General features: G+C 32.4%; 5 protein-coding genes across 9 annotated transcripts; 2 read left to right on the top strand and 3 right to left on the bottom strand.

Annotated features, from left to right (window-relative positions):
- Positions 1 to 1,797: 1,797 nt before the first annotated feature.
- LOC121121243 (propionyl-CoA carboxylase beta chain, mitochondrial) lies at positions 1,798 to 4,290 on the top strand. The gene is made up of 4 exons (XM_040716130.2): positions 1,798 to 2,668; positions 2,749 to 3,228; positions 3,280 to 3,730; positions 3,787 to 4,290. Exons 1-4 carry the CDS (start codon positions 2,307 to 2,309, stop codon positions 4,102 to 4,104), a joined length of 1,611 nt encoding a protein of 536 aa, XP_040572064.1. The 5' UTR covers positions 1,798 to 2,306; the 3' UTR covers positions 4,105 to 4,290.
- Alg12 (Alg12 alpha-1,6-mannosyltransferase) lies at positions 4,224 to 7,064 on the bottom strand. The gene is made up of 3 exons (XM_040716132.2): positions 6,925 to 7,064; positions 5,580 to 5,992; positions 4,224 to 5,519 (listed from the first exon to the last, which is right to left on the bottom strand). Exons 2-3 carry the CDS (start codon positions 5,845 to 5,847, stop codon positions 4,333 to 4,335), a joined length of 1,455 nt encoding a protein of 484 aa, XP_040572066.1. The 5' UTR covers positions 5,848 to 5,992; positions 6,925 to 7,064; the 3' UTR covers positions 4,224 to 4,332.
- Positions 7,065 to 8,000: 936 nt separating this feature from the next.
- On the bottom strand, positions 8,001 to 9,025 carry LOC121121925 (gamma-interferon-inducible lysosomal thiol reductase). Its single transcript, XM_040716918.2, has 3 exons — positions 8,819 to 9,025; positions 8,605 to 8,748; positions 8,001 to 8,526 (listed from the first exon to the last, which is right to left on the bottom strand). Exons 1-3 carry the CDS (start codon positions 8,894 to 8,896, stop codon positions 8,116 to 8,118), a joined length of 633 nt encoding a protein of 210 aa, XP_040572852.1. The 5' UTR covers positions 8,897 to 9,025; the 3' UTR covers positions 8,001 to 8,115.
- A 363-nt stretch (positions 9,026 to 9,388) lies between these two features.
- LOC121121841 (dolichyldiphosphatase 1) lies at positions 9,389 to 11,102 on the bottom strand. Of its 2 annotated transcripts, none has more exons than XM_040716836.2 (3): positions 10,893 to 11,102; positions 10,256 to 10,668; positions 9,389 to 9,811 (listed from the first exon to the last, which is right to left on the bottom strand). In XM_040716836.2, exons 2-3 carry the CDS (start codon positions 10,609 to 10,611, stop codon positions 9,457 to 9,459), a joined length of 711 nt encoding a protein of 236 aa, XP_040572770.1. In that variant the 5' UTR covers positions 10,612 to 10,668; positions 10,893 to 11,102; the 3' UTR covers positions 9,389 to 9,456. The 2 variants fall into 2 exon arrangements, with proteins under 2 accessions (XP_040572770.1, XP_040572769.1); XM_040716835.2 differs by having other exon boundaries at positions 10,897 to 11,098.
- Positions 11,103 to 11,700: 598 nt separating this feature from the next.
- Positions 11,701 to 14,745, top strand: LOC121121373 (spermatogenesis-associated protein 20). 4 transcript variants are annotated; one of them, XM_040716264.2, is made up of 4 exons: positions 11,701 to 11,969; positions 12,269 to 12,523; positions 12,586 to 12,888; positions 12,969 to 14,745. In XM_040716264.2, exons 1-4 carry the CDS (start codon positions 11,967 to 11,969, stop codon positions 14,541 to 14,543), a joined length of 2,136 nt encoding a protein of 711 aa, XP_040572198.1. In that variant the 5' UTR covers positions 11,701 to 11,966; the 3' UTR covers positions 14,544 to 14,745. The 4 variants fall into 4 exon arrangements, with proteins under 4 accessions (XP_040572198.1, XP_040572199.1, XP_040572200.1 ...); XM_040716265.2 differs by having other exon boundaries at positions 11,718 to 11,969; positions 12,280 to 12,523; XM_040716266.2 differs by having other exon boundaries at positions 11,740 to 11,969; positions 12,261 to 12,523.
- The last annotated feature ends 1,186 nt before the right edge of the window (positions 14,746 to 15,931 follow it).

The raw sequence follows: 15,931 nt of genomic DNA, 5'->3' as shown, positions 1-15,931 counted from the left end.
GGTCGTTCGATTATGTACTTTTAATTAACGTTTTGTGTTACCTTGATCTTTGACATTGACTTCTCAAAATTTAATAACCTCGTACTGTGACGATATATCATCTTCATACAAAGTTTGATCAAAATCGATCAGTAACTTTTACCGTAATCCTGGTGACTAACAAACAGAGGAAAACCATAACCTCCGTTCAACTTCGTTGAAAACATAATTAATTACATTATTTAAAAAAACATTGGTCATATTGATATATATAATTATGTTATGTACAAGATACAAATTGGTACAGTTTATAACCTCTATTCTAAGAAGATTGAACAAATTGTACCCAAAAAATGAGAGGAATAACTTTAAATAATAGGGACGTCTGCAAAATTATATTGAGGGGGAGGGGCTTGGTTTTTGGAATTTTTGAAAAAAAAAAATCGAAAATCCACAGCTGATCGCTAAAAATTAAATTTCAAATATTAGATTTTATTTTATTTCAAAAATCTGCCGCTTTTCAAAAAAAAAAATATATATAGTAAAAACCAAAAATTCCTTAATTTGAGGGAGGGGGGCTACAGCTCCCTCCAGCCAAACCCCCAGCGGACGCCTTTGAATTAAGAATTTACAGGTCGAATGGTTTATTCTTGAATTTTTTTTATTGAAAATTACTAATTAATATTGTATTATGTAGCACATTATACAGTTTAAATGCCCCAGTTATATTACTCGTAAATTCATTATAACCAAGTAATTTCAATTGATCAAAATGAAATGACAGCATCAATTAGTAGTTGTTAATTAAATTGATTGATGTTGTAATTCAATAAGGCGTCAAGAACGTACAATTTGTACATTATCAATTGTACAATCTACTAATACAAGTGACAACTTGTATTAGTAAATAGGTTCTCTTTTACCCAGGATATGTCCTCTTTATTATTTGTCTGAAGTGTTTGAAGATAATTTTTTATAAATTCATGATAAGTCTAGTTTTATGTATTTTATCAAGAAAAGTTCATAATTTAAATTATAAATAGTGTCTCTTATCCTTGATCCGCAATACATCTCATAACTATTGTACCCATTCATATTAATTAATAAGATTGTCTTTTAAGAAAAGAATTACAAAAGAAACAACAATTTTGATGTTTATTTTAGTTGTTGCACAATAATAAATAATGGATTTCATCATTTTCCTTTAAATCTTAGGAAAATCATTGTGTGGCAATTCACTAATGTTGGGTAATATTATGTACTTAGTTGAGTAGTAAGTAATACTGAATACATTACATATTACTCCGTGGAAAAGTAATTTACTTATTACTTTGAATCAAGAGTAATAATATTACTTTACTTTTAATTACTTATTAGTCGATATCTCTTTAAGAAATGAAAGATTCTATAATCAATTCGGCGAGTTCTTACATTGAATAATGATAATGCGAATATTAATTATTTAATAATATACAGCCTTACTTTTCAAAAACTAATTTGTAGTACCTTTTTTGTATGCTATTAGCATTTTTTTATATCAATGATTATTTTTGGTTCTGGATCTTCTGAATAAAACTAGAAAATATAGTTTTACACATTAATAATAATGGTGGAGCAATTTCTAACTTTGTATCATTGAATTTACAATATTAACTTATTTTTTATGAATACCTCCAATACTATTTATTATCTTGGCTCATCGACACTTCATAATTTAGTATTTGTATAAATAATAAAACAAAGCAGTAGTCTCTATTTAAGTTGTTTAGTTTAAAGAATAACTCATGACTTTCACAATATAATATCAAACATAAACTTATAGTCTCTAAAAATAACATAATGACCGTTTTTGACTTTTTTGTTGCTCTTCTTTTGATCAGATAATGACATTTTATTAATAACTTAAGTAATGACAGATTCAATTAAGTAATAAGTTATTACATACTACTCAATTAAAAAGTAATTTCCTTATATTACTCTTTATTTTTGTAGAGAAGTAATATCAATTTGATTATACTGTTAGTTACAAGGAAATAAATATATTACTACCCAACACTGTTTGCAACTATGGTCTATACGTATATATTTATAATGTATTAATTGTTATTAATTAAGTACGCATTGCTGAGAAAAAACGTAGGTATAAACTATAATAAATTATAATATTAAAAGCCCTGCGAGTTCAGCGCATTTCTACTTTTGACACACTCACAGAAGGAAAAAACAAGAACACAAAAACCTCGTGAGTTGTGTTAATATTATTATTGTACCTGTAGCTGGTCTCAAAACTTTCAATCTCTGAGCTGTCTGGTTGTTTCTCAAAATCAATGTATCTATCACGGAGTGGTCTCTTCTTTCTTCGAAGCCGCTATCCTGGCTCTTTGCTTCGGCCCTGTTCATCCTTAACAGGAGCAGCACTAACACTCAAAGTCAAAAAGGAAATCCAGGATAAAAGAATAGCTTCACGACTGGGAGGAGGTCTCAAAAGAATTGAAGCGCAACACAAAAAGGGGAAATTAACTGCACGAGAAAGGGTTGAACTATTATGTGATTCCGGCTCCTTTACGGAACTGGACTCTTTTGTTGAACATGATTGCTCGGACTTTGGAATGGAAAAAGAAAAATATCTTGGGGATTCTGTTGTTACAGGTCATGGAACTGTAAATGGAAAAACAATCTACGTCTTTAGGTAATGAATGCACTCGAATGAAATAATATACAATGATACATTTTTGAATGGTTGTATAATTACTAATTATTTGTATGCAGTCAGGATTTCACTGTTTTCGGAGGCTCTCTCTCTATGGCACATGCAAAGAAAGTATGTAAAATAATGGATCAAGCTATGCTTGTTGGTGCACCTGTGATAGGATTAAATGATTCTGGTGGTGCACGTATTCAAGAAGGAGTTGCTTCTCTGGCAGGTTACGCAGATATATTTCAAAGAAACGTAATGGCTTCAGGAGTTGTTCCTCAAATTTCTTTAATTATGGGACCATGTGCTGGGGGTGCTGTTTATTCTCCAGCATTGACGGACTGGACATTTATGGTCAAGGACACTTCATATCTTTTTATCACTGGACCTGATGTTGTCAAAACTGTAACTGGTGAAACTGTTTCTCAGGAAGAGCTTGGTGGGGCAAAAACTCATTCAACTATGTCTGGAGTGTCACACTTGGCATTCGAAAACGATGTTGATGCATTAGTTCAGCTAAGGAGTTTTATTTCATATCTTCCATCTTCAAACCAGTAAGATAGTTTGACAAGTCTTTGAGTTTATAACTGATTATCCATTTCCAGAGATCCTTCCCCTATCATTTCATGTGATGACCCATGGGACAAGGACATTCCTGGGCTAGACTCTATTGTTCCTCTTGAATCTGATCAAGCATACGATATGTTGGACGTCATTTTATCCATTGTTGATTATAGGGACTTTTTCCAAATTCAACCAAATTATGCGAAAAACATTGCTATCGGATTTGCTAGAATGAATGGACGAACTGTTGGCATAGTTGGCAATAACCCTAAACACGCGGCAGGTTGCTTAGATATCAATGCTTCTGTCAAGGCAGCACGTTTTGTTCGCTTCTGTGATGCATTTAATATACCTCTAATTACTTTTGAGGATGTGCCTGGATTTCTTCCAGGAACAGCTCAGGAGTATGGTGGAATCATTCGTCATGGTGCAAAGTTACTCTATGCTTATGCTGAAGCAACGGTACCTAAAATCACTGTGATAACTAGAAAAGTGAGTTATTTATTCAAATGATTGTTTCTTTTTTCGTCTATTAATTTATTCTCAAGGCATATGGTGGAGCTTACGATGTGATGTCTTCTAAACATTTACGTGGAGACGTCAACTACGCCTGGCCAACGGCAGAAGTTGCAGTAATGGGTTCTAAAGGTGCTGTGTCTATTATTTTCCGTGGCAAAGGTTCTGAGGAACAAGAACGAGAATACGTCGAAAAATTTGGAAATCCCTTCCCTGCTGCTAAACGTGGCTATGTGGACGATATAATCGAACCTAGAACTACTAGAAGAAGGATTTGTAGGGATTTGGACATTCTTTCCACTAAAAAACAAACCAATCCATGGAAAAAGCATGCCAATATTCCTTTATAATACTCAAAAAGCCCTACTTCATTTGTATACCTCTCAGTTTTATACTACTCTGACCTCAACGGATGTGATCTAGCTATTTCATAATGTTTATATAAATTTGTTCGGATTTAATCAATCTCTTTGACTGGTTCAGTGTAGTTTTTCAAAAGTTTAACAATCATAATAATATACATTCATACATCATAATTATCTCCATTAATACAGATTCAGATTGATAATGAGTAATAATCATTTTTTAGAAGTCTTTTCAAAAAGATAAAGGGACGGATGTGTTTTTACACTCACTAAAGGAGGCCAGGATTTAAAATTGTAGTTCAGTCCAGAAAACGATTTTATAACTCCAATTCGCCGAAAAAACTTTCCAACATATTCCGATTCTTCATATTCCTTAGGTTCTATAATTAAGTGTGTATAAGGTGAGAAATCAGTTGTTTTCTCCCTTTTATCATATTTCCAACTATCTTCGTTAATTTGTGTGAATCTGGATACCCCAGTTTGAGCAGCTAAATTGTTTATGTAGACGTTGATATCGGTTCTATGAGACGGGATCAAGTCATGTAATTGGGACATGGCAACTCCTCCAGGATAATTTTGTTTAGATATGTAACTCATGGCCAAAGTGAATCCAGAATTCAATAAAAGATGACCAGTAACTCCCATAGCTATTGCATATTTAGCAAATGACTTGTGCCTTATTCTCCAAAATCCGTGGAGTGACTCAGCAGCCGCAACATTTAGTACAGGAACAACATAAATTATAAACCTTAACTCCTTGTGTGGAAGAAAACTGTAGAGAAAGACGAAGAAAAGTGCTGGACCGACCAACAAGATGCATCTTTTATCTCTAAGAGACCCAATAATCACAAAGGGAGTTGTGGCAAACAAGGCCCGTGGAAGAGCTGAATAGAAATACCATAGAAACGGAGACGTACCATAATTTGAACTTTTGTTAAGGATTACGTTGTAGTAAATGACTTCCCCTTCCGGCCAAAGTATGGATTGAAAACTTCTCCAAAAGTATGAATCTACAGCAATGGTTAGGCCAAGACTAAATATTAATGTTGAAAGTCCATAGATCAGAGTCTTGGAAAAACTAACACGACACACAATTAGATCCATGATTACAATGGTCCCCAAATATAATATAAGTTCAAATCTGAATACAAGAATTACGAATCCAGATATAAAAATAAACTTGAAGTAGTGATCATCATCAAACCAATAACTCAATGCTAATAATACTAGGGCGAGAGCAAAGATATTGGGAAGGGTTCGAGTGGAATAGTACATCAGATGAAATTGTGAAAGAGTAATAAGAAGATGAAAATTGGCAGTGGTTGAGCCAAATTTTCGCCGAATTGAGGAGCGAAATCGAATGAGTGCAGATATCACAGAAAATCCAAGAGTGGCTCGAACTGAAAAAGTAGGGAATTTAAATCAATGAGATATCAAAAACAATGTAATTTATGATTTACCTAATAATTGAACATGTGTACGATGAACATCAATAAAGGAAGTGATGAGAAGAGATGGAAAGGAAATAAAAAGGGGTCCAAGGAAAGTTCGTGGAACGACACCCGGAAAGGACCAATGATCAAACGTGCTTACATCATATATATCTTCATAAATGAGATCGTGAGATGCTTGAAGATTGAAGGACTCTTCCACTTTGGTCCAAGGACATGCCCATAGATGAGCAAAGCTCATCAGATAGAGTCCAAGATTACCCAAAAGGCTAATCATAGTCCTCTCCAATGGAAATTCCTATCGGTATTATTTTTGTTGGACGTTCTGTCAATGCCGTACTTGTGTGTGTCTTTAAATGTAAACGTCAGCTGTAGGGATGTATTTATTTGTGTCAAAATATACTTTGCTCGGCCCGTTATTACTGTATATAAAAAAATAATTATTTACATACAATAATTGTTGAGGAGCTTGACCTTAGTTATAAAATATAAATACTACTATTTTTTCTGTTAAAAAAATGACAAATAATATCACTTTTTCACAAGGGCATACAAAGGGAAAAAAACATGTACAACGATTGTTGCTTTAGGATTGTGAAACATATGTGTGTATATGACATTCAACATTATTTATAGTTGTGTATTAAAAGATTAAGAGTCTCTTCGGACTCCAATGGAAACTAGTTCAATAGCATACACGGTTAAAAATTAAATAATATAAATTTCCCAAAAAAAAGTTTCCATTTTCATACATATTTTGAAACGAGGGATTATTCAAATGACCAGACAGCAGGATTCGTTGTTCACATACTTTATGAAAGCAACTATACTAAGAGGAATATATTTTATCTAACATTAAGTTATTTTTGAAAAAAAATCATCATTCAACGTGCATCATTCAGTATTGAGTCTATACAAAATATATATATTACTAATAATTAACTGAGGCCTAATATGATTATTTTCTTGAATGATATGTTTAAAGATAATGACCATAATAAACTACTACATATATGATAAGTTAATAATACATAAGATCCAACACACTATACTAAGTCGTAAATATGGAGCTGTGGCTCTCAACTGAAATATAAACACATATTTAAATTATATATTTTACTAAAACTGTAACATTCTAAATCACTGTGCAAATTTCACAAATATAGCAATAAAAATGTTATCTGTAGCTATACTCAACACCCCAAAAAAATGTTTGTCACGGTTTTGGCCCCTCCTTGGACCTAAGTATAGTTATGAGACGGATACTATGGGATCTAATTATGTAATACACTGCAATTTAAATTGAAAGTAGTTGGGCATACAAATACAATTATTTAGTTAAGGTCTAAATTACCTAGTTCAGTTGTTCTCAAACTGTGTTAAGCGAATTCTCTGCAGTGCTATGTGGAGGCAATGATAAGGCGTGGGCTGAGACGATTTGTAAGTCCTATAAGTCTATTGATAAATAGCAAAAGAAAGGAAAGACACATTTTCAGGTTATCAGTTGGCCTCTAAAGTTGGTAGGACCATGGGCTTTATCTCAAGTTAGCTCCTGCATTAATGGGGGGATGGCAAATTAAATTTCATTGTGTTTCAAATTTTAGAAGATTTAGTAAATGGTAGTACTAGGAGATTTTTATATTATTTTTTCAGTGTGTATACACTGTAAAAAGTTTGAAAATTACTGACCTAGTTGATAACATAGATCTATATATGACATGGAAGATGAATGTCCTTTCATCTCTAGATTTATGTCATAGTTGTTCTTATTAATATGTCTACCTCGTTCTTTCAAATAAAATTAAATATTTTTTGTTTACTTTTTAAATTTTAATGCACCTGTTAATTTCATTACTATATTTTCGAGGATTGTTGAGGTAAGGCAGACATAACTGTTGTGCTGGCATGCAGGTTAATTTTGAGTATACCTATTAGTTTTTGAGTTACACCACTGAACTCTGACAAAATGGTTTGAGAACTAAAATATTATACTGTTCCATTAAAGCTCCGCCTGAACTCTGGAATGTAATGTACAATTTTACTTATTACCCTCAAATAAACACCTTTTGAACTTTTACATCTCATCAATTCTACATTTTTATCCTTCCACGTGTCCATCTGATAATATAGAATATAGTTTATAAATAATTGGATACCTAATAAAATTCATAGGAGATACATTCTATGCCAGGTGAAAAAGTGAACCCTTTGAAAATAATTTAAGTATAACTAATCAATAGTTACATGATCCGTTTGTCTCTAGTTCAATGGCCTTTTCTTCAGACAGAAAAAGTTAAAGACACTAATTGGTTGTTTCCGTATCAACCGATCAAGGTGCAAATTCAATTTATGCCTATCCTAATAATAATATTTAAAATTCATCGATAAGGTCTAAATATGAATATGAATAATTTCCTTGAATACTAAAAGTAATCGAATATTGAGTTCTTTATATTCATAAATTAATTATTTATTTATTTTTTCATCTAACATTTATCAAAATGTATTTTCTGCATAATATCCGGTAGTTGAATAACTATTTAAGTTAACAAGCAGCGGGCTTCGGCCCAGGGTAAGAACTACATATTTTTTGTTTTAAATTATGTATCAATTCTTCTTGATCATCCTGGCTACCATTGAGCGTGTCCGTTGGAACCACGGTTTTAGGAGGGGTTAGATTATTTGTTTCTTCACCATTGTTAAAAAGTAGTTGTTCACCCTCAAGGGACATGGAACACTCCTCAATTTCAGTCCATTCAATTTCCAATTTACTTGCACACTCTTTACCGGCAAGAACGGGTACATCACTTCTTTCCATCATACATGCAATGAAATCCATGAGAATGGGGAATTTGACATATTTAATTGCACAGGCATGAACCATATTTCCAAGGCACTCTGTAGGGCCATGCTGACAAGAAAATGTATAGCCTGTTCCGTCTGGTCTTGAAGAAGACTGTATTACCAAACAAATGAATACATAAATTTCAATTAAAAATGAACTGTTACATGATTGATTAAATTAATGACTTACCTTAGCATTCCCATATGGTACTAATTGAACATCCAATATATCACTCAGTTGAGTATATGTTGGGTGCAAATCTTCCAGTATATGCCTTCTGCAATAAGGGCACATTGTCTCATAGTATACACTGAGTTGCAATTTAGATGATTCCTTCACATACAAATTCAAAGTTTTTTTACATTTATAGTTATAGTGTATTAATAGTATTTAAAAGACATACCTCTTCTGATTGTTGAGTGCATATTGATGCCGAGAAAAGACAAGCAAGTACTAAAATTGCAAGACTTGGATATGCCATTTGAATGTTATAAAGTTAGCTTCGTTCTATGAACTATTTTCTGTGCATAGAATAACCTTTTTAAATAGAAAAAAAAACCCTGATAAGGTTTAATAAAGTAAAACCTTACATTTTTTGAAAAAAAAACAACAGGCATTTCTTGTTACGCATTATTTTATCTTTTCAAGTTTTGTGATAAAATGTAAGATAAAAATATTATATAGTCGATACTTTGTAAGTAACTTTTAATCAGTTAAAGGTATGTATTAAAAAAATGTATATTCTCATTAATAAATTTGATGAATCATGTTCAAACACTTAAGCCTACTTTTAATTCCCCTTCCTCTCTAGGAACACTTAATTAGCGTATGGTTTACTAATTCAATTCAACAATATCAATATGTACTAATATAAGAAGATTAAATAATAGTTCAGCCATTAAATTCCATAAAGTTATTGCAACTTTAGCCCAATTGTAGCTTTTTAAAGTTTTATCAACTAGATTACAAACTCTTATTTTAAAATTAGTTTTATTTTAGTAATAAAGACAAACAGGTATTTTAATCATAAATAGTAATGCGTTAAGAATTCTTTGGTTTTCCTGTTCGTTTAGATCTATTTTTAGCCTCCACTCTGGCAGATGTATATTCAAACCAAAATATATTGGGTATTAAGGAAGTATCACGGACTAGAAAAAATTCAGATATTCTCCACGAGGCAATCATGGGGAAATATTTTGAAAAAACCGTATGTGTCAAAAAAAACCATATTGACGCAAAAGAAACACCAATTAAGGCACCAATAATAACTTGAAGAAAAGTATGGTATTGTAGATAAAGTCGACCATAAGATATGAGAATAGTAAGGATTCCAAGTCCGACCACTGAAGAAATCTTCCAACACATCTCAACAAAGTCAAACTTGTGATGGTGGACTCTACAAAGTTGAAAAAGAAATATAGTATTGTGTACATAATATATATTTTGTGGCTCGTCAACACAAAAACAAGCTAGAATGATTTTTATCAAAATTGAGTCTGTTACCATTGGTTGGTATTTTTTGACGAATTATCGCCCATATCTATCAACAAATAATCTTATTAACCATTATGGTGTGTCGCAAATTGTACTTAAAGTAGCCAAAATTGATTTGATGAAAAATGGGTCAAAAAAATAAATTTTTCAAACTATAACTTCTATTCTTAGGTATTTTAAATACTTCCAGAAATTTGCATATATGTTTTATTACTGATGCAAATATGTCTATGAAATATTGGGCTCTATATCTCACATATGATAAAAATGAATTGGGTATTTCTTCTTTTCCTGATTTTGTTTGTCACATAGATTGTTTTTGTGCTAACAGCAAATATGACAATACCTAAATATGATAAAAAGGACAAAGTAGAAATAGAAAAACCACATGAACTGGCTATGGGAAGACGGCATTCCATACTCTTCGAATATTTCTGTACGTTTTATCGGTCTCGGCTCCTTAATTGTCTTTTTTAATATGGTATTTAAGATATTATTAACAATAATACCGATTCCATAAGTAAGAGTATGCAAATCTCTTCGAATAAAAAATGCAGTCATGAAAAATAAGGCAATGACGAGTGGAGACAAGCTTAAAACAGCAAGGATTTTACCCCATAGATCACCTTCCACATACTCAATGTAGGTGAGCTGAAATGATTTCCACTTCAAAGGCTCAGAATTGGATTCAAACTCTGACATTTTAGTTGACCGTTCTTAGTTTTTTTCACGTATCAATTATCAGTATTATCCAAGCCACTAAAAATAAAAATAATTAAGAAATACATAGTGCTTTAAATAGGAGCAATGAGAAATTCAATCCCATTTATCACAACTGACAAAAGGACATTTAAAAAGTTAAAAAAAACTGACTGCAATTAAAATTGTTTAGAATTAACACCCATCAATCAATAAAATTCCAATTGCAATTAATTATACCCCTTGATATACCAAAAAAATATACTTAAAAGTTAAAACAATACCCACAATAATTAGAAATGAAATGATGTAGCCTGATTGTATTTCAATTTGTATCCATAAAATGCCGTGTTAAGACTTGAGTGTTCTACGTAGACTTGATCAAGTGACAGAGCTGAGTGCTTTTCTTCATGTTTCAGTTTGTTGCTTGTTGCATGCATTCCTTTCCCTCTACACCCCATGTCTTCACAAAATAAAGAGACAAGGATTTAAGCTTATTTCTCACAGGATTCCATGTTTAATTATTTATATTGCAACTTAAATAGAAAGGATAATGGATTATATACATAAAGTCATGAATAATTAAGTAATTAAAAAATAGTTCGATCTTATTCAATAAAGTTCCTATCTCTAATTTGAAGAAAAATAAACATATAATATATAAAAATAAACAGGCAATATCTATCTGGGGGGAGACTCTGCTAGAACCACGCAACCTGATGGGGTAAAAAACATCATTTATGGTGATTAATTCCTATTGTTATTTGACTAATATGAATTTTGTACAATTGTACAGCTATAATATTTGTTGTAGTTGTAGTCACGTCACGTTGTTTATTTTTTTGAACATTTACTCTGTAAAACTCTTTAACATATTTATACCTTCATTTTCAGCTGTATATATTCAGTAAATGCATGATTTTCGCGAACTAAATCTTTTCATTTTGATTTACACTCACGATGATTTAGACCATTTTCACATCATATTAGTTTATTTTACCAACAGGGATTTATCATCAAGATGATGTTTTTCACCACAGCAGGTTGTGTGATTCAAGAGAATGCTCTTCCAGAGGGTATTATACTCATTGAAACAACTGACATACACCATTCCTATTGGTTCAATGAGAGAAAATTTTATTTTTGACGTTTACACCAATCCAATCCAGTGTTAAATTCAGAACGGAGAAATTATACGAAAAATAGTCTTTCTTTCTCTTTCTATCTTTTCACATTTTCCGTAAAATAATATTTTAAAGAAAACTGAAAAGCCTAAAGCTAAAGACAGACTGAGGATAGGAACTAATTACGTCAGATTTTATGTAATGAACCTTCACAGTCAATAGACAATAATCCTCATGGTGAGTAATGCCTACTAATGGTGTCGTAGTTGACATTTATATTTCATGTTTAAGTTAGTTATTAAATTCAATGATGACAATGTATATTGAATAGTATCCATTATTATTGAATATGATGTCGTGCAAATGTACATTTTTTGCAGGAGTGTTAGGGTAGGATTGAAAAGGGCATGTTATGTAATGACTAATAATTAGTTTCTGTAAGTTTTTGGCTTTTGTATAAATGAGTATAAAATGAAAAGTGTTTAAAAGATAGAAGATGATAATTGATGACAGTAAACGTGATACAAGTTTTGAAGTTTCTTTTTAGATCAAGCCTTAAATCCTTTTTCTTACGAACAATGTCTTCTACTACGAGTAAAACGAACCACCTTTTCAGCGAGAAATCCCCCTACTTGCTCCAACATGCCTATAATCCCGTGGATTGGTATCCTTGGGGTAATGAAGCCTTTGAAGAAGCGAAAAATAAGGATAAAATGATATTTCTCTCTGTGGGTTATTCTACTTGCCATTGGTGTCATGTGATGGAGAGGGAATCATTTGAAAATGAGGATGTAAATACGGATATCTCTATCCCAATGCTTTGAATAATTCCTTTTTTGTGTTTTAATTCTAGATTGCTCAGATAATGAATGAACTTTTTGTGAATATAAAAGTGGACAGAGAAGAGAGACCCGATGTGGATCAAGTATACATGTCTTTTGTGACTGCTACTTCTGGAAGTGGTGGATGGCCCATGTCCGTCTTTCTTACACCAGATTTGAAGCCTGTTTTTGGAGGAACTTATTTTCCGCCGGAAGATATGCCTTACATTAGAAGACCTGGATTTAAGACAGTCCTTAGATCCATTCACTCTCAGTGGATCAATGATAGACCCAAAGTGGACGAGGCTGGGGAAACTATTACAAAACTTTTGGAGGTTATCTTATTATTATTTTTTTAACATGATTAAAAAAAAGGATGACAATCAACGAAATAATTATTTTTTTTCATTTGCAGAAACAAACCGAAAAATCTGCTATAACTTGCTCCAGGAAAATTCCTACAAGTGATGCAACCTCCTTGAAATGTTTCAGCGTTTTGAATCACTCTTGGGATCCTCAATATGGTGGTTTTTCTCGTGCCCCTAAATTCCCACAACCTGTCAACTTAAATTTATTGTTTTTTCTTATTGCTGATGGAAGTGACTACTCTGATAGGGCTATACAAATGATTCGAAAAACTTTGGACAGTATGGCAGAGGGAGGTATTTGGGATCACATTTCCAAAGGATTTGCTCGTTACTCTACTGATGCAGAATGGCATGTACCCCATTTTGAGAAAATGCTTTATGACCAAGGACAATTGTTGGTGTCCTATGCTCAAGGTTACTCTGTTACAAAAGATATAAAATATAAGCGAATAGTTGAAGATACAATAGAATATGCAATGAGGGATTTACAACATAGTTTATCTGGGGGATTTTACTCTGGCGAGGATGCAGACTCTAAAATCGAACATGGTTCAGATGAAAAAAGAGAGGGTGCTTTCTGTACTTGGACATATGATGAGATTAAATCGATTTTTAAAGATAGACCCGACTTATTTGATGCATGTTCAGAGACTTATGACTTTAAAGATGGTGGTAATACTTCCTCAGATATCCTTGCTGGTCAGAACGTTTTACGCTTAAAACGCAATGCTAAAATTAACCGTGAGTTAATTTTAGAAGTAAATGATATGATGTATAAATTTCGAAGAGAAAACCGTCCAATGCCTCATTTAGATGATAAAGTTATATCTGCCTGGAATGGACTTATGATATCCGGTTTATGTTATTCTGGAATCGCATTGAATAATTCAAATTACATTGACGAAGCAATCAGAACGGGGGAATTCATTCTTAAATATTTGGTAACTCGAGGTGATAACGGTGTGGACCTTATGAGAACAGTATATAGGAACGCAGATAATCACGATGAAATAATTGAAGCCGAGCATCCTATTTCAGGTTTTATTGAGGATTATGCCTTTGTAATCAAATCATTTTTAGACTTGTATGACGTTACTTTTGACGAAAAATGGTTAAACATTTCCAAGGAACTTCAGCTCTCTCAAGATAGGTTATTTTGGGATGAAATCGATGGCGGCTATTTTTCATCACGCTCAGATGATTCTTCAATTATTGTCAGAATGAAAAACTCCAGTGATGGAGCCGAGCCATGTGGAAATTCAATATCTGTGTGCAATTGTGTGCGTCTTAATGGTTATTTTCCAGAGTGGAATCCTGTAGATAAGGCTCAAAAGACATTGGAGTACTTTTCAGAAATGCTAAATAAGCATCCTGCTGTTGCTCCTGAAATGAGTCGAAGTTTATTGTTTTACGATAAACACATCAGTTTACAAATCCCTGAAATTACAATCAGGAAAGACATGCTCATGAATGTCTTACAAATTATTCCGCTGGGAAGTCCTTTTATTCTGAAGGAAACAAAAGATGAAAAATTTACATTTTGCTATAAAGGTACATGTCAGGATTTAGGAAGTAACGATGGAGATGCGTTGAGAAAACTTGACGAGTACTTCAGCTTGTAGTATCTACAATCTACATGTGTGCAATCAATCCAATTTTTAAATTAAAATCAAAATACATAAGTTATACATGGGACCTTTAGTTCGATATATTCTTGAATTTATTATTAGTTATTCAGTTATATTTTTCCTTAGGTATTTTTATTACTTTTAGCTTTTAATCATTAATACCTGTTTCCCCAAAATATATGATATATTATTTAAATTACATTGTTTAAATTTGTATCCTTTTGTCGGATTATTATCTTACTAGCTCAGGGATGGGAAAACTTTTTAGCTCGAGGGATGCATTCAGAATTAGATTCACCTTTATCAGGAGTACGAGTGTGATTTGTCCATTGATTAACAATCCTTAACCAACTTGTCAACATTAAGGGTGAAGTTGGTTATGAGGATTCATAAAACAGAGTGAAGATTTGAGTCTCTGATCAGTGACTGTTCTTTGATTTGTTCATGATTATTGAAAAAGTATCTTCGCAAATTTACGTTGATGCAAATATCAAAAGCAGGCTTTTAAATTTATCTATGTTAAGACATGCATAAAAATAAATCATTGATTTACTTTTACTCATTTTCTTCAAAGAGTAATCACCATGCCTATCAATCAGTTTAAACTCCAGTTCTTCATTTGTTGTTTCAATATCATGGGGGAAAAGGTGAGCTAAGTAGATTAAATGGATTGTCTTTTGCTTTGAAATCAACAAACTGCCTGATAAATTCGTCATGTAATACTAGGAGCCGTTAACTCTAATTCTCAGACAATTCTTGTGTGACGGCAGTTTGTGTTTTCAAAATGTTGCTTCCTCAACTGCTTGGCAAAAAGATTTAAGCATCATTTGGAAGGATTTGACTTCCCCGTACATTTTATGAGCAAATTCACCCATATTTGGTAGTTTTGTGTTTCAATTATTTATCTTTTGTAATATGTCAACAGCAAATGCAAAATCATTTTGCATTCCACATTTCTCACGTTCCATTTCCTTTGAAAAATTAAAAAAAATATTTTCCATATTTTAAACCTACAATTTATGTTTTATTTCCCATACTCTTTTCAGTACACTTTCCATGATCACATTTGTATAGTCAAGTACATAGGTGAAATATGGATTAATATCTTACAAGAAACTTCGAAGTTGCCGGTGTTTCAGTCTGTGTGCTCTTATTGAATACACTGCATGTATCACTAGATCTATAACATTTTTGATTTACAATGGAGTTGAGAGGCTTCCTTGATGTATGATGCCATTAAATGACAACACATTGTGCAATGGAAATTTTTCCCTGATTTTATCGTTCAGACGTCTTACTAGCCTAGAATTTAATATATCATAAATTATAATAAGAGCTTTAGTAGAAAGAGGAGAACGAACTAAATGAACTGTGTTCCCTCA

The sequence above is a fragment of the Lepeophtheirus salmonis genome, chromosome 7 (assembly GCF_016086655.4).
Source record: "Lepeophtheirus salmonis chromosome 7, UVic_Lsal_1.4, whole genome shotgun sequence".
Taxonomy (NCBI): domain Eukaryota; kingdom Metazoa; phylum Arthropoda; class Copepoda; order Siphonostomatoida; family Caligidae; genus Lepeophtheirus; species Lepeophtheirus salmonis.
Note: the sequence above shows the minus strand (reverse complement) of the source record. Positions and strands in the feature narration are given on the sequence as shown.